The sequence below is a fragment of the Corvus kubaryi genome, unplaced genomic scaffold, assembly GCF_017639235.1.
Source record: "Corvus kubaryi isolate FWS band 111438036 unplaced genomic scaffold, C.kubaryi_AGA036_p1.0 split3-73, whole genome shotgun sequence".
Lineage (NCBI taxonomy): Eukaryota > Metazoa > Chordata > Aves > Passeriformes > Corvidae > Corvus > Corvus kubaryi.
This window is the reverse complement of record NW_024582091.1, coordinates 9,201,345-9,220,264: the sequence shown is the minus strand read 5'-3', so window position 1 is coordinate 9,220,264 and position 18,920 is coordinate 9,201,345. Positions and strand designations below refer to the sequence as shown.

At 35.7% G+C, this 18,920-nt stretch overlaps 1 protein-coding gene across 11 annotated transcripts in view; it reads right to left on the bottom strand.

Moving 5' to 3' along the window:
• The window catches only part of ADGRB3 (adhesion G protein-coupled receptor B3), a 454,887-nt gene that overhangs the window by 240,198 nt on the left and 195,769 nt on the right, over positions 1–18,920 (bottom strand). For all 11 annotated transcript variants that reach the window (XM_042017060.1, XM_042017059.1, XM_042017064.1 and 8 more), the window contains 5 exons: positions 18,476–18,640; positions 14,823–14,987; positions 13,773–13,937; positions 7,376–7,477; positions 6,681–6,787 (listed from right to left, as the gene is read on the bottom strand). In XM_042017060.1, the coding sequence (XP_041872994.1) occupies positions 6,681–6,787; positions 7,376–7,477; positions 13,773–13,937; positions 14,823–14,987; positions 18,476–18,640 (704 nt within the window). The remainder of the gene's footprint in view (positions 1–6,680; positions 6,788–7,375; positions 7,478–13,772; positions 13,938–14,822; positions 14,988–18,475; positions 18,641–18,920) is intronic.

Here is an 18,920-nt window from a genome sequence, read left to right as displayed (position 1 = left end):
GAGCTCTTTTTATCAAATTATATTTTAGCCAAGCACTTGCAAAATTGTGAATAACACTGCTGTGGAAAAAGTTGAAACAAAATTATAGTATGAGAAGAAGCAGCAAAAATGCATTTTTATGGCTATATTATTATTAGTTTGGTATGTAAAGATTCACCTGCATAAGTTTCCACGCTCCTTTGTAAGTGCTAATATTTTGACATCAATGTGATAATTCATATGTAGATTTTTCCTTCCTAACTCTCAGGAGTTAAGAGATATTTAAGTTTTCCAACTTTCTGATAAAAAGCAGACCATTTTGCATGAGTTCACGTTATATTAGGTGTTATATCACTAAAATTGGCACTATGTTCTGTGACCTGAAGCATAAGGAAGACATAGACCTGTTGGAGTGAGTCCAGAGAAGGGCTACGGAGATGATCAGAAAGCTGGAGCACCACTCCTACAAGAAATGGCTGAGACAGCTGGGATTGTTCAGCTGGAGAGAAGGCTCCAGGAAGATCTTATAATAGCCTTCTAGTACCTTTTTACAAGAACATGTAGTGACAGGGCAAGGGGGAGTGGTTCCAAACTGAAAGAGGGTAGATTTAGATTAGATATTATGGAGAAATTCTTTACTGTTAATGTGGTACAGAAGTGGAACAAGTTGCCTGGAGAAGTTGTGGATGCCCTATCCCTGAAGGTGTTCAAGGTCAGGTTGGATGGGGCTTTGAACCTGATCTTCTGAAATGTGCTCTGCCCATGGCAGGGGGAATGGAGCTAGATGTTTTTTAAGATCCTTTTCAACCCAAACCATTCTGTGATTCTATGAAATTAGTACCTTATTTTTATCACAGCAACTAAATATAGAATTTCATCATCCAGGCTAGAAAACTGTGGTACACAGGTTTATAAAATGGTCTGTATTAGTAGAGATTTTCTGATACTATTGGAGGTGTCCTTCAGGAACAAAGTTTCTTGGTAACAGGCTTTAGTCTTCGTCATTATTTATGAGTGTAGCTCAAATCTCTTCCTAACTAGAGTGTCCGAAAGAGGAAAACTCACTTTAGGCAAAAGGGCTATTTCAGTGCATGGCATGGCAATAATATTAATACTTTTTAAGCAGATCCCTTACAAAATTATCTTCTTTTTTTTTTTTTTTTGTAATTCAGTAAATCCTATTGCTTAATATGAATACATAACAGAGTAGAAAATAGAAATAACCTATGTATTCAAGTGTTTCCTCCCTCTTCACAAAATCAGTTTCTAATGTTTTATGGTAAGATGTTATGTATTAATGGTTTTCATTTAAAATGGTCTTAAAAGCTTCGGTACTCAATTTCTAAAAAGCTCATAAGATGGGAAACTTCATTGTTCTTCCATACCTAATTATTTTAATCTCATTTAAATTTTTTTCATTAGCTTCCATTCAAGTCTTTTGTTTCCTGGTTTTTAGATTTTGGACAGTTGGGGAGGAGGTAAGTGGTTTCTTGTTTCAGTTTGCATTTTTTGTTTTGTTTTGCTTGTTTTGCAGGGTTTTTTTCTAATTTAGGTGGCTGTTATCCATAGAATGGATTAAGAATAGATGAAGAATTCTTTATCTATGCCTCTTGGAAGCAGGATAATGTAGGATACTCCTTATTCTGGTGTCTTGCTTCTTAGTCTTACTGCTTGTATCATACCAAATTCCATAGGTTTCAAGGGTGTATGAAAGCAAAATGTTTACTCTTACTGAGGCATTTCAGTCATCTTCTTTCTTGGATAACATCTGAAATAGTCCTGTGGGCTCCTAATCACTGATTCTATTATTGGTCCTGCAGTTACTCATATCTAAAGATTTTACCCTGTTTATCCAAATAAAGTAAAAAAAACCTAAGACACACCTCAGAAGACACTAGTCCAAGTTAGCCAACTACTAGGTAAAATAGACAACTCTATGTAAAACAATTAGGTGGACCATTTTCTGCTTCCAGATCAAAAGAAGATAACAAACAATGAGTAGCATACTTCATAATATTATATAGACTAAGTTGGGGTCATTAGGTCATCATCTAATCTGCCTTTTTACATATAACAGTCCATTAGGCTAGCAACAGATACACTTTAAAGAGATTAAAACATGTTAGTTAGACTGAAGTAGTTCAGTTTTCAGAAAAGGAAAGTATATGCCAAGGGTAGAAAGAGAGAACAGGCTTCAGCAAGGTCAGTAACTTCTGCCGTAGCAGAAGTTGATTTGTAAAATGGTCTGAAAACCCAAAATACGTCTATCCTACAGAATGGAAAAATCCTCCAAATTCTGGGAATTTAATATGGAATTACAGAAAGGAAGGAAATTCCTCACTATTAACAAAACTCTGGTGATCAGTATGTGACTAAGAACTTTCCAGGAGGAACTGAAGAAAGGATATCCTCTGCCACTAGATTTTATTAAACCTTATGACTTCATTTCCATTCATAATAAAAAAGACACTTGAAAAGATTTCTTGTTGTAATCTCCTCTTTCTCAAGAACACATTTAACAGATTGCACATCACTGGGCAAAATAGTCTTCTCAGCTACAAGATCTGGTAACAGACTCAAAACATTGTGCTTGACTAAGAACATTTTCTTTATGCAAAGCTGCAGATACTGCAAACACACTAGGACAATGCAAGAAAAGCAGAACAAAATCTGGTATATGATCTGTGATGTTTCTTTTTCTGCTCATCAAGTTAATGCTTGATCCTCTAGGTTATGATTTCAGGAGGCAAAGTATACTTATTTGTCACTTTGAATTTTCCACTTATCATGCTATAGGAAGAATAATCCTAATTAGGTTCTTTAAATATTAGTATTAAAGCTAAGCAAATAATTTCCCAAAGGTTTATTTCATGGATTTGGGCATTTTTGTCCCTTAATATGTTCAGTGAATAAATTTTCTTATTAGTCAACCAGCTGTACAAGCTGGTCACACAGTATTTGTTGAATTCATTTGATGATTGATTTGTACCAAATGTTGGATAAATTATTAATTATTAATTGGTTCTGTTATTCAAAGAGATCTAATTATCATCCCTAGTTTTAAAAGGAACCTGTATTCCATAGTGCACAGGGTAAAAAAACCTAACAGAAATACAGGCTGTATATTTGTAGCATAGCTGACATGCATCCTTCTCTTAACTGCTTTTCCTCAAACTCCTATCGTATAGGACATGGTGCCCTTAAAAGACATAAATTGAGTGTTGATTTCCACAAGTCAAACCATCCCCCTCTACTATTTCATCATGTTCAAGTGTGTACTTGAACAGTGTACACTTCAGAGGCCCTGTGGTTATCATATTTTTAACATGCCAGGGATTTTATGAGTTTTTCTATGGAGATGTAGGAACATTAAGAAGGAAGAGTGGCTAGGCACTAATTCAGAAGACTTGAGATAAATTTCCTGCTTAAGCGGTCTCATTTCTCCATCAACAAAAAATGGAGAGGAGTACAGATGTATCTCAAGAATATATTGATATATATTAATTTAAGACTATGCCTTACTCTGAAACTGTTGCAATAGAATATGAAGTATAATATTGACATATGTATCAAAAAGTGATCCATGAGTCCAGACAACACAACCAATAGAAAACCCTGTTTTCTTCTGAGGTGCCATAACCTACATCTGAGGTGCTAGGGCATGCAGTAGAGGCAGTAAGTCTGCCTTGCACATTCTGTAAGTGATTGGAAAAAGAGATGCTGTTCATGGTGCTGGCGTTTATGAGCAAAGTATATTATCTTTAGCATTATGGGTGTATTTTTAGCTTTAACGACTCTCCGTCTTTACAAACAGACTTCCAAATGAATTTTGAGATTAAAATATGGCACCATTCTAGCATGAGTTACAGAGCTACCATGTTCGTCTCAATACAAGTCTTGAGTCAAACTGAAGAACACACAGCACTAGCTGTGTTTCTGCTACTTTAATACTGCTTATTAAGGGTTGAAACTTGTCCCATGTCACTTCCAGGTGAGTAATAGAGAAAACTGTAAAAATACAAGAAGCTTTGTGCATGAGGCAGTGAATCTACAGTAGTTATACAGAGTAAGGAAACAGTCTTCAGGGGTCAATCACCTGTGGTTATGTGGTAAAATTCTACATTATATATAGCAAAGAATTGTGTTTTCCTCATGTTTAACTCTCTATCCCTCCTCTGTCCCAGAAAATCATGCTTTTATTGCCTGCTGATAGTGGCCTCTCTGCTATGCTATCCTCTAAAGGATGGTAGGCATGGTTTGGGAGACTGCTCACTGGTATGGTCTGAAATGATGTCAGGGAGCAAGCAAACAGATACACAGCTAACAGTGCAGATGACTACAAGGACGGCTTTTAAGCTAAAGTTTATTTACTAGTATAACTACAAGCTTCCGGTTCAGCACCAGTGCAGCCAGGTTAGCAGGGTCTATGGCCGAGGAAGTCTTCTCTGGCTCCCATCATATTGAACACTTTTCTTTAGATAATAATTTCTCAGGCACAGCATCATGTGAATTCTACTATGTGATTTCTGGTTCTAGATCATATGTGGCTTCTTTGGAGGGCAAAAATACAGGGATTTGTCTGTATTCTATGCTTTAATATATTAAATATTGTATTTATGTATATCAACTGCTTTAGATCAACTTCAGGAACATAATTTTTTTGGAGACTATGCATCCAATTTTCTTTTATATATTTCAGATAATAAATGAAAGGGATTCAGCTCAGACTCAGATTTTATGGGAATATTCACAGAACTGAGTGATACCCACCTCTATTCCTGGTCTGAGTTGGTAAAATAACTTTATTGGTAAGTTAAGAACACTGAGACATCTCATAAATGCTTTCATAAGCACACATATTTATTATAGCAACACCGTCTGTCAGCAGGTTCCTTATAAAGCCCCATTTTCAGGGATTTATGGAACTGACATATGTATTGTGGGGGGACAAGCCTACATTTGCAGGGCGATGACCTTATAGGTCTTTACCTCTATTTTTTCTGATTCTTTAAATATGCTGAGTTGTTTACTTTGAGAAGCAGAAAGATGTAAGACAAGAGCAATTTTCTTTGTGAACAGCTCCCAAATGCAAAAGTCCACTTTTCTTCTGCAATTTGTATGCACATGAACAAGACTTAAATTTTGTGCAGCAATAATATGTGTTAAGGTGCTTGAGCAATTTAAAAAAAGCTTTACCTATTTTTAAATGTTCTTTGGCAGAAAGTATATTTCACAGTGTCATTTACTCGTAATTAATATTTCCAAAAAGTAAATGTAGGAAAAAAAGATAAATCTTCTCTAGGTTAGAAACATCTTCTTTTGTTCAACAAGTCAGACTTGTGGCTCGTGAAAAATTTCCAGTGCCTACCAAAGCTAGGTAATTCAAACCACCAAATCGCATGAAACAGCATTTTGCATAGTCTGAATTGCAAACTAGCATAGACACAACATATGAAATTGTTGAAAAAGAATAAAATACCAAAATTATTAAATGCAAAACTATTGCAGCCAACTTAATGTGTTTTTTGAGCTTGAACACTAAAGGGAGAGATGAACATGCAGGCAGCTGTGTAAAATAGAAAAGTTTCTGTGTCGTGGGGATAATTCCTTTGACAATCTATTCTGTCCTATTTTAAAAATAATTCTTGCTTTGGCCTTCTCTGAAACTAAATCCCACGCCTCAAATAAATTGGATCTAACGAAACAGAAATGCAGCTCAAAGGAATTAATCAAAATCTCTTCTAAGCAGCAATCCAGATTTGAGGCATGGCAGCCAGGCTACTGCTTTCCAAGCCACCAAAGAATTTTAAATGTAGTACAGAAGTGTTGCACTTGGTTGAGAGGTTGGGAAGTTATGAAGCACAGAGCTGTATTAGTGTGCCTCTGCTGAATGATAAATGGAGCATTGGCCTTTGGAAAAGGATGCAGAGTAATAAGAATGTCAGTAGAATATATCATGCAGGGAAAACCCATTGTCCATGAGAACCTTCAAAGGCTCAATTCCCACTATAGTGTTAACCTGGCTGAATAGAGGGTAATCAATATACCTAACATATACCATGGTAGCATATTTATAAAGCAATACACATAATGTATTACATCTATCTATATAAACATAATTAGATAGTGCATAATTGTATAATGCCTGTGGTTTGCAAAGAAACTTTTCGTTAGGCTTTTTGAAAAAAACACATGTAGTATTTCTTCATCTGGAGTTACTTTACCTTTTCCAAGACACTGCGATAGCTTTACCCTATAATCATTTCCTATTGTTACATTCGAAGGCGAAGTTCTAAATTTGATAGCAAAAAGACATATTCCTGGCTTCCTACTCTGCAATTAAAGAATTCACGATATTGCAAAATTCTCAGTAAGTTTCTCTTCCAGTAAATCTCATTTATTCACATCTCATTTTCTAATAAACTGTGTCTTGCCTCTGACCCCTATAAAAATTTCACACAGTGGACATGAAAGAAGGGAATCTGACTCATTTTTCTACAGTAAGACAAGGCTTATTTCACAAACACCAGCATTACACAAGATCAAAATAATATCCATTAATATAAATTATCCTTTCTCAGATCTATTTCCCTCCTGGCATTGCTTATCAGAAACCTAAAAGTAAATAAGTAAGTTCCTTTTCACGCCAATGATTAGTAGTGAATAAACAGAGCAAGTACTAAAGCTGACTTTGCACCTACTGAATGCTGCAAGTGTCTGTACTCGTTTGATATGCATCTAGCAAAGCTTGGATGTTCCCAAAAGGCCACTCCATGAACACTGAGAGAGCAGCGTCTGCTAGTGGTGCCTGTAAGACACAAAGAAGACAGAAAATATTTATATAAGTGAGAGCAACTGGAAAGAATGAACCTTATTTAATCTGGATTCCATGCTATTTTAAAGGCACACACAGAAACAATTTCATGCAATGATCATCGGTATATAGAGAATAGTACAAGATTCTGAAACATATTTCAATGTTTACTTGATTGTTTTTTAGCAGTGTTTTCTTAATTAAAAATATTTTTTATGTTTTCCCTCATTTTCATCATTTTGCCTGATTGATCCAGTCAAATGGATTTCTTGTCAGCTTTTTCTCTGTGGCTATAATGCTCTGTCTTGGGGTGACTACATGCTCGTATGTGTGTGTATACATATGTATATATAGAGATATATATACACACACCACAGACCTATGCATATATGTAAGCTGTAAGAGACAGCACATGAACATGTGTATACTTGCATGCATATGCATAAGTAAATATGTGAAGGTTTTATAGATATATTCACATATATGCATATTTATATGAATCTACTAATAATTTATCTAGGACACAATGCAAAAGATTTCTCCCCTTTTTTATCATCATAAGATTTCAAAGTAGTACTGTACCTGTGGCATTGAGAGGGCATCGATTGAATGCCGTGTCCCCAGCTGCAGTCCTTTTCCACACCATTGACATCAAATAGTCTTCAGGACATATTTCATAAGGTGCTGTAATTTACAAATGAGAATTTAAATAGAAAAATTAACATATTTTATATCAGAAAAATAAGTGTTCAATTTCATCCTATTTTTTCCTGAGATGTGTATGTTAACATAGATTGGGTTAATTTTAAGTTTGAAGTACAAAAATGAGAAGCCTGAAATTTTGCATATCTGTCTTTGTGATGGTATTTATTTCATATAATCTGTGGCTTTATTCTCTCCAGCAAGCAAGTACTTTTTAGGTTGTAGTTGCAACGTTAATAGGTTTGAATCTTTCCTTGTTGCTCTGTTTTGATCAATAACACTAAGTAACTATCAGAAGATGAGGACACTTAAACTGTGATAAGCTATGATGCTAATCTTAAACTAAAATTTGTAAAGATTGTTCTAAAATTGAATCTGTATATGAAAGAATCAGTTCTGAAAAGACAGTTGAAACATTAAATGTGCTAAAGGTGCTAAATGAGAGTTGTATATTCTGAAGGTTATTATAAAAGCAGGTTGTTTCTTTGAAATGTGTTTCAGTACAAGTTGGTAATTAAGAAAGTATAGTCAATAACATGGGACTGAGTGTCTATAAAACAAAATAACCTTTTACTGGTTATTGCAATACCGTTTAAAGGGAAAAATATTGTCACAATTTTGTAGTAACAGAATTGCATGGGGAAAAATAAACTTCAGCAAATGCTTCATGTTTTATTTTCACATGGTCACGACTACAGATTCCTTTTGCTCTTTGTATGTTACTGTAGATCCAGTTTATGATTTTTGTGTAAATTAGATTAACACAGAAAACATCTGGCTGAAGATATCTCACAACTTACATCACTGACATGTTAGTTACTGAAATCTAATTCACTCCAAGTTCAGCAGAGAAAATCAGGTATTGTTTATTATTCTATGTATTTCCAGAAAAAAAAAGTAACCCTGCTGTATTACAGCAAAGTGGTTACAAAGCAAGAAAAAAGAAAAGAGAAAGGAAATTCATTCTAGCAGATGGTGTGATAAGGCAGAAAGCAATTCAATGATTCACCCATGGTTGCACGGAAAATCTCTAGCAGAGGCAGGAACAGACTACAGATTTTGCCCATCCCATTATCTAACCCATAAAATCGTCCATCTTCCGTGTGTTGTACTTCTGCTGACAGAAGTGTGAGCAAGGGAACTGAGTAGACTTTTGCACAAAGCTGTACCCTCTCTTAGTAGAGGACAAAGAATACCTAGCAGATGGCTCAGTAATACTAATATGAATCACAGTTGGGCAGAAAAATTGCTTGCTAAATTTGCCTCACCATCAGCATTCCTGAATCGTAAATCAAGACAGTTGGTGCTGCTAAAAAAGCAAGAGATCCATTAATGGCAAAACCCAAAGAAAGTCAGTTATATTGATAATCCAGAGTACTAGCCCTACTTTAGATATGCCCACAGAGTGAATGCATCAGGACAGTGTTACACTGGGAAAAGCCAGATTTTGATAAACATAAGCCATCTGGTGACATAAGCAAATGCAATTACCATTCTATTATGACCTTATAAACAAAAGAAATGTTCTGTTTTGGGGATCATAAATGAACATAATAAGGAGGTAATATTATAAATTACATAAATTTGCTAGTGCTAGAGTTCTTTGAGAACTATATTTTTTATGCAGCTGTGGCCATCTCAAATGTGTTGTGTTCACTAATCACCACTTTAGGTGTTGATTCTCAGAACTAAAACTCTTACTTCCCTCCACATACTGAATGCTAAATGTGAGGTTTTTTCTGGAAAAAAAATATATGCATGCATCTATATGCACACTTAAATACACCATATTTTCTCTTTTATATTAACAAGTCACAGGTAATATCAGATATTTCCCATCTGTTTGGAAGGATACTAGTGTGCTTTTGAATTAAAGTTTATCAAGATTATACTGACTTTAACCTCGTACCGGAGATAAAGAGTGCATTTGTGTGTTGTGTTCAAAGTAAAAGGCACTCCCAAGACCTAGAGTTATCAGGAAAGAGGTGTGGAAGCAGCTGAAATTTGGAAGAAGTTTCGCTTAGCCCAGGCAAAGAAGTTTTCCTGGTCTCTGGCTGACTCTTAATGCCTTTTAATGCCTTGTACAAGAATCAAGGAATCAAGGAATGCTGCAGATAAAAACAAACTTGTTCTTCCCCAAGCTAAAACATATTTGGCAGAGCTTACTCATCAGGCATCCACCCACATTAAAGCATCTGTGAGGCTGCAACCCGTGTTGCTCATGGAGGCATTACAGTCCCACCGGAGTGATACTATATCTGAGTTAAAAAGCTTCATTGATCCTGCTGGCTCTTCTCAGGACCAGTTCAAGTATTTCTGTAACTACAGCACAAGTAACTCATAACACGCCCACAGATAAATATGAGTTGGCTCCACAAAATCATAAAGAACTACTAGAATTTGAAAGCAAACAGCAAATACTGAGGTAAAATTTGCTATCTTTGGCAAATAAAAGACAGGCCTCTTTCACTCATTATGTGAATCAGCAGTATCTTCCCACACAGAGCAGGCACTCAAATGTAACACGTTACACCCCTGTAATGATAGGCCTGAATTCATCCCACCTAAGCACAAACACTCAACAAAGTCAATGATCTAGAGGCACAGTCTTCTTCTGACATTACTGGAGAGAGGAGGTGCATCTGTCAGAGGCAATCAGCCCACTTGGGATCTGTGGAAGCTCTGTACAACACACAAAGCAAGAGACACATGCAGCTGCACAGAATTTACCGTCTACGCAGGCAGATAACAAGTATGGGAAAGGGTAACAGAAGGGTGAGGCAAGTTAGCCTACAGCACACAGTAGTTCACATGATGATAGAACTAAAGCTCCTCTCTTGGATCATTCAGTGCCCCAGGCAAAATTATCATAAACAAAGGCAATAGGAAAAAAATTTTTTTGAATGTCTTATAGAATAGTGTTGTAATCAGAGACAAAACAAAAACCAAAGTTTTAATTTTATTATTCAGCTGTTGCCAGTTACTTGAATCTTCTCCCTTCTCACATTCTATCTTATCTATCTAACACTGCTGTGAAAAAGACTTTTACCATCAGCAGGAAATCATTAGGTAGTCTTTGATAGGCATTGTGCACTCTTGTCTTTCTGTTAGCTAACAAGACAGTCTAGCATTGTTTTCAGTAATAGTCTAAAGGGTTCCTATATTAGGCTTTCTACTACTGAAAATATGCTGAGAATCTCTTCAGTAAAATCCAGGTAAAGCATTAATATTGGAAACATGTATAGAGTTAATATAGATTTAACTATTGGAGAATGAAGTATTTCTGGAAACCAATACTGTATTATTGGAACATGATATATTCTTAAAGCTGTCATAAGAACTTAGTCCTATTTTTATAAAGATAAATTTACAGAAGTCTTCTATCCTGAATAATGCTGCACTTTGTTTCTGATTCTCACATCTCTTCATTTTTAGTGACACAGTTGGTGGAAATTGCCTTATTTCTCTTACACATCTTTCTACAAGTTTCTGATCATCTTGCCATGTAACTCCTTATCAGAGGCAATGTCTTTTGTTATCTAGCTGTCTCTATTACTCTTATGGGACAGACACAGTGTTCATTCATCTTGTGTAAGTTTTCTGCCATGACTCCTGAGTGACTGCTTACCAAATATAGAAGTTTTTTATTTTCTCTGATTTCTTTCCAATTTTCTGAAGTTATCCTTCACAAAAAAAATATTTTGAGTGCAGAGTACTGCTGACATACTAGGAGTGAAATTTAACTTTAAACATTTGGGATGCAACAAAGGAGCAATAACTGAACCCAAAATATCTTCAGATCTTTGCTTTTCATTCCCAGTTCATTACACAATGGAAGGAAAAAGAACAATTTTAAAATTTATAGAGTGAATAAAAACAACTCACAAAGAAAGATATTCAAAATTTGTCCAGAACCAAGCTGTTTGAGAAATCAAATTTTAGATAGCAGTTCTGGGCCTGCCTCTGTTAATGCTGCTGAAAGTAATTCAATCCATGCCCCAGCCATTTGAAGAGAATCACTGATAAACTATGAAGAAAATTTTGTATAATGTTTAGATAATGCAGAACTCAAACTACAGAATGTCCAGTCAAGATTTTCAGTTATCAAGTAAACAGCTCTGTTTGCAAAGCATCTTATTAACATCAGCCACCATAACAGAAAAAGGCTTTATTACCCTTTTGCTGCCACAGTTTAAAGCAGCTATAATTTAACTTTTTATAAGTCTATAGACCTCTGGGTAATACAAGCAGGTGCAGCTTCATACCCTTTACAAAAATATTACATGGTTCTACACACCTGAGGATCTTGTTTTATGCTAAGCAATGCTAATACAAGAAAAATGATCAACCTTTTAGCTCCTCACATTTTTCAGTGGCTTACATAGAACAAGAAACCAGTGAGACAAAAATAGGTTTTCTAAGCTATTTTAGGGATATGGAAGAAAAGCATACAAATAATGAAATTTGCTTATACTTTAAACAACTCTGTATAGCACTTTCCAATTTTACTTATGTTTATAGAATGTAAATCTGTATGTAATTTTATAAAATTTTGGTAAATTATCCACTCTCTACATTTACATCTGAGACTCTTCAGTAAATGTTAGTTGAGAGGCAAATAAATCTGTAATTCATGTCTAATTGTCTGCACAAGCATAGCGTATTAAAAGGTGCTTTAGGTTATAGTTTCTATAAGCACACTAAATCTGGAATTAATCACGTAAATAAATAAATTTACCAAATGGCAAATAATGCTCTGTGTGCATTTGACTTGTAAATACATCTGTAAAATATTTTATTAACAGCAGGTGGCAACCTTTGAAAATTGGACTGCAGCAGTATGGTTATACTTTTAAACATAAAATGCAAATTATTTCAAGAATGGTTTTATAAGCACAAGCTAGTTTATCTGACTGTCTGCTTATTGAGAAGATTCATATTAATCTTCTATTAGTGTTATGCTTTTATAGAGGAAGTCTGCATTACCTGTGGAAATTATTTTGCTTAGGAATCCAATGCAAATACTATTTTGTACTGCTCTTGAAATAATGAAATTCTTATTAAAATTAAAGAGATCATTTAAAAAGCAAGTTAAATTCAGTTAACTTCTACAGTACAGTGTTACAACTTTCTAACTAGTCTTTTTGTTGCTCTTCAAATGCAATGAGATTAATTGTTCTACTGTACTGCAAATACCTTGAAAACTGTTCTTTGATGACTGTCAAGGGATAAACCTGCTACCTATGAAAAATATGGGCTTGATAACATAAAATTCACATCTGATAAATTTCTCACTTCCTGACCCAAAGCATCCCTCCCATTTAAGTCCTTCTCTGACTACCAGAGAACACAGCTAGCGAAATGTCCAGAAGTCCGATTGCTAGATTGATTTTTTGCTGCTTCCTGGCTTGCAGTTCAGATCACATAATTTCCCAAATGAATGGCTAAAACATCTTACCGTACTAACACCTTATTTTGCTATCTTTCACCTATCCAACAATGCATTCTTTTACTTTAGGACAATGTGTGTTTACCGATAAATATTATCTGATTCACCAGATAGTCTTCTTTATTCATCATTTTTGAAGAAGCAAAAAGTACACTTTTATTAGATTTCAGTGGGAAGGACTTAAACCTGTTGGGAGGCCAAAGTAAAAAATGATACTAAGCACTTTATTAAAAAAAAAGTAATATTTAAGCATTATAGTAAAACAGGAAAGATGTGTCTTTCTTTTTAAATTACTTTCTTTTTTATAAAATGCTGCTCATGTTTTCATTCATTCATTCATTCATTCATTCTTTACACTATGGTAAGGCTCACTTTATCCCTTATTTTTACTGAACTGGAACTTACCCCAAATGTATTAGAGACATCACTTGTACACTGGATAAAAGGAATTCCAAATTACAAAGCCAGCCCTGATATTCTCAGATACAGTGCATTCAAAGAGATTTTCTGTAGCAAATTGTTCATACTCCAGATACTACAGGCATTCCTAGGCAATCAAATATTTTTGTGATAACTTTTTTTACTATGGTAATTTTATTTATTCAAAACATGATGCATTGCTCATATGTCCAATAGAGCTAATTTGCACCTAGTTGCATAAGCAGAAATCTACTGAGAAAACCAGCAGGGACTTGTCTAAAGCAAGGCTAGCTATGGCTCTTCATGGCTATTGCTCTACAGACATTGATCTTGTCTTTCCTAAAGATGCCCATTAAAGTAAGCCATATTATAGTGCATATAATAACAGCAATTATATTTTCATCTCACCAGGACACCTCTGTTCACTGCACCGTCTAACTTCCTCTCCAGTTCCTTCACACTGTTGCCCAGTCACAGCAGCACCTTGACAGATCCTTATCCGCCTCTCCCAGCCACCATCACAGGATTTGGAACAGCCACTCCAATGGCCCCACTGGTTCCACTGGCCATTCGCTGTTTGGAAAAATAGAATTAGAGTGGTGACAGGATGACAGTCATAATGGAGAATTAATCTTTTTTTAAATTTACTCGTATAGTACTGTTGTACAGTAATGATATACATTTACAATATCCCTTAAAAAAAAGTAAGTGAAAACGTTTTTGCATGTGATATTTTAAGATCTTGATTTTTACATCCTATGACAGAGCAAATGAGGCTTAAAGGTAAGTATATATGGAATCTATACCTGGAAGGCTGCTTTTGTACTGAGAGAGGATCATGAAGTAGCCTCAGCACAAAAGGGAATTAGTTCATATACATTTACTTTCTAGGTTAATGAAAAAACTTCAAATTTTTAGGCTTCAACCATATCTGCCTAAAACTGCAGAATGTCCTTCAAACAGCAAAAAAAGCAAAAAGCTGATATGCAGCCTTCATGCAGCCTTTCAGGTCACATTCTTTAGCTTTTTACCTCATCAAGTAAATTAGAAATGAGGCCCCAGGACTCACAGAATCACAGAACGGCTCGGGCTGGAAGGGGTCTCTGCAGATCATCCAGTCCAATGGCCCTGCCAAGGCAGGGTGACCGAGAGCAGGTGACACAGGAACACCTCCAGGCAGGTTTTGAATGTCTCCAGAGAAGGAGACTCCACAACCTCCCTGGGCAGCCTGTTCAACGCTCTGTCATCTTCCATGGAAAGAGGTTCTTACTCGTGGTGACATGAAAGTTCTTGTGTTGTAGTTAATGACTTCTTTTGTTTTAGCCTCCCTGTGGGTGCAGCTGCTCTGCCCCTTGCAGCCTGCTGGGGCCACACTGCCACGTACGCCCCGCTCCGGCTCGGAGCTGCTGCCAGTGCGGCCCCGGTGCCTGCCCGGCGCTGGAGCCGCTCGGTACTCACCGGTGCACTCGGGGTTGTAGCACTCCCGGCTCTCGGCCCAGGGCCCTCGGCACTCAGAGCCGCCGTGGGCCGCCGCCGTGCACTGCCTGCTTCGCTGCTGGGTGCCATTGGAGCAGGTCACCGAGCACTGGCTCCACGAGCTCCACTCCTGCCACTGTCCGTCCACTGCCGCCGCGGCCACAAAAGAGATGGACACAGCAGAGTTAGCACCGGAGCCAGGCAGGTGATCGCAGCCCCTCAGGCTGCGCCCAGCCTGCTTTCTTAGGCAATCAAATACAGAAACCAACATTATGAGCTGCTTTAAAATAATTTAAAACTGTTTTCCTTTTTCTTCCAGTAAAGAGCATTCTATCTCCTCTAAATGTAGACTGATATAAAAAAGGATTATATAATGATTTTGGTCACATACAGTTTGAATGGTCTTATTAAAAACAAGGCCTTATAAAAAAGATCAGTCTTTTTAGGCAAAAGTGAGGTCTGTTCTTGTATCATGTAAATAAGCCCTGAAAAAAATAAAGCCCATTGAAGTGATTTATAAGAACTGCAGTAATAGTTCAGACAGGTCAGATTATAAAGTTATTGGTCCTGATTGTGAAACTAGATGTCTTTAGTTGAACAGGAAAACGGAGTTACCACTTTGCCTCACATACAGTCTCTCTTCTCTGTATTTGCAATGCTGAATATATTTTTATCATTCATTCTCCCTGGAAGGTAAACGATCCCAGTTCTTCAACATTCTTTTGAGGTAAAATGTAGCAAGCAACCACTGGCCTTCCTTCCTTTCTTCCTTCCTTATCAGATCTGCTGTTGTGTTTACATATTGCATTATCTTCTTTCTGAATTTGTGAAGTTAAATGTCTAAACAATATGGAAATGGTGGAAATCGTTCTGTATTTAGTAATTTGTACTAGCCCATGCACTTGAGTTTGCATAAATATTTTCCTGAGTAAAGGTTAATGACTGTTATTATTAATTTTGCATATCAGAAAGCTTCTTGAGGTAAATGAAAATATTAAAAACCAAGATAATGAAAAATATAAACCAATTATGCTTCCAGACAAGCTAAAAATTATATGGTCGATAATAATAGGACTAGACAGTATGTTTTAAAACAGGCAAGCATTATGAAACATGTTATGACTAATTGTGCTAATTCGGGATCCTTCATTCATACAGATTTCAGCAATCATCAGTTCCTCATTGCCCCTGCAGTTAAATATAATCTCAAAATGTAGGTTCTAATATAATTTTGATTAATACTCGTCCTTGAAAACCTGGTTCTCTAACTACTATTGCTATATAAGCACCACCACTCCAAACAAGGAATTTCCCTTGGTGCACTTGCCAAACCCTGTTTTCAGGATTCTTCTAAAGGGGAGTTGGAATAGCAGCTCCCTAAACTGATGGTGTTAATATCTAAAATAGGAAGCAGAATCTTAAAAGTTAGTGACTAAACATACTGTTCTGTATGAGTGCATCACTATTCAGTGAATAATGGAGGTAAACTATTTCACTATTGTCAGACATTAACAACAGAATATTTCAAAGATACTATCCATATCCTGGGCCCAGAATCTCAGCACCAGTGAATTAAAGGAAGAGATTTTCCGAGGCTTTTCCCTAAAGTTCTATATTAAATATTCTATGTAATGACTGGTTGTGAACCACTTCTCCATGCAGATGCCTCTGAAGCTATGAAGCTGTGCCCTGATAATTTATTCAGCAGAAAATGGAAATCTTTCCAAACATGGACGCTAGTTCCACTCATTAATCATAAAAGGTTTATGTGAAGAGGAAAACATTATGGAAATTACATTTCAATGCACCCTCTTCAGTTTTATTCATTGCTATATAGTATTATTTAGTGTAGGAAAGATCAAATCAATTATCATACTGTCTTTGGAAAAAACTCATTCTGTGGCTTCTCGTATATATTTCATACATCTCTCTTATTTATCTTTAGGAGAAAATAGCATGTGAGTTTTCTATTTCAAAAATACCCTTAAAAATAGAGAATTCAACATGAAGATTCCCTTAAAAAATAGAACATGCAAATTGCAGCAAATCTTAATATTGAACAGAGACTTAAAGTGTTACTTTTAAATTTAACAGTATAGAACTGCCTCTGAAAGTCATTTAGGTACAAATGACTGTTCAAAATCCAGAGTTCTCAAATAATTGTTTATTTTGACAGATTAGGTGTAATATCTTTTGTGTTTCTTTGCAATACTGAAGTGAATTATATGCATTAATTTCTTCTCTGCTGTTTTATTGGCATTTGTCTTGTTGACAACTCTGCTCCAATATATTATCATATTAGTTACTTTGGTGTACACACATGTAAAATTGCATAGCTGCCAATTTGGCCAAAAACTGGATTAATGTAAAGTTTTTGTGGCTGCATTTAACACTAAGACCTTTCCACAAATTTTCTCCTAAACTTAGAATATGCTTTGCTGACCAGAAGAAAAGCAAAGTTCAGGTTTCATAAAACTCTCAGAAATTTAGCTTTAATACGACACTAAGTTTCATTTTTTCCTTCATTTCAGTTTTCAAAACATTAAACAACCATTTGCTAATGTGATGTCTGTCCATCAATCCTTTACAGGAAGAGTTCTGGTCATGAAGAATCTATTTGCAGCAGTGTTGTAAACTGTGAATAGTCAACAAACCCACTGCATGGGCAACCTTCACACGGTCAAACAGAATGCATGAAAGAAATTTCTCACATTACTGCTACCTGACATGGTTTTAGTTCCTAAGTACTAGAATCAGTTCAATAACCATAAATTATTATTATATATAATCTTCTTTATGGTAATTGAACTTCTTTTAATACTCAGGTATTATATGCACTCATATATATGTATACATATATATATTACGCATCTATATATGTATACATGTATTTTGAAAAATTTGGTCTAAATTAACCATAATCTAAAGACAAGAAGTAAAAAATAAATTTTGAAAGAATGCTCTTTTTTCAGTTAGCTTCAATTTTAGTGGATGGACATGAAGCCCATGCATTGTTTATTTGGTTAGTGGTAATTTTTTGAAATTGGTTTAGCACATAACTCCCAGAAATGAGGCACCTAAAATCTGTACCATAAAGACTTAACGGGGATTGAAATAATGCTCTAGCTTGTGTGAGCCTTTCTGTCTGTACACATGTAAATAATATCCATTTTGAATAAATCAGCAATTTAAATATTATGGGTGGTTTCACAAATATGTTTGTCATATGATGAATAAATAATTACAGTGAACATCTAAGCAAACGTAATTCATACAGATATGGTGGACAAAAACTATGTGACCTCTGAATGTCTCTCTTTAAGCCACACTCAGAAAGTTGTTTGCCTTTTGGTTCTCTGAGACCCATCCTGAATCAAGATTTCCTACACAACATTCTGTTCCCTACAAAGAGAGTACCTCAAAGAAACTAAAAATTGTTTGCTTGTGTCTTGAACAGTTACCATCCTGACTATATACTTTAACCACTACAGTCAGAATTATGAACAATATTACCCAATCTAGGCACTTTGGATAATGTTTTGCTTTTTCCTGTGTGCAAAGGGCTGTAAAAGAAACCACAAACAACCCACATTAAACGCACTGTAACAAAGCAGAGAGTTGCTATATGAGCTCACCAGGGCAGAGTGCAATATTGCAAGGTTTGTGTTGTGTTTCAGGTCCATCACATGATCTTCCCCCATACTGGGGAGGTATACATGACCTTGTCCTAGTTCTTTGGCCTCGACCACATGTGAATGAACACAAACTCCAAGGTGACCATTCCTCCCAAACGCCATGTACTGCAACAAACCATACAGGTTTTAACCAGAAACAGACACACAAGTAACAAAACGATTTCAAGATAAACAAGATCACTATTTTAAATAGGAATTATTTTTCCACCTTCAAGGAAATCAGTACATAGGTAAGCTTTATCATAGGAAAACAAGTACTTTTTAAAACTTAGTTAATTTCAATTTAATCATGTTTTCTCTTAAGTATATTTAAAAATATACTTTGAAACATTTTCTCTAATGTTTAAACTAATCTCGCTACCACAGTTTCTGTTCTTTGATGGTA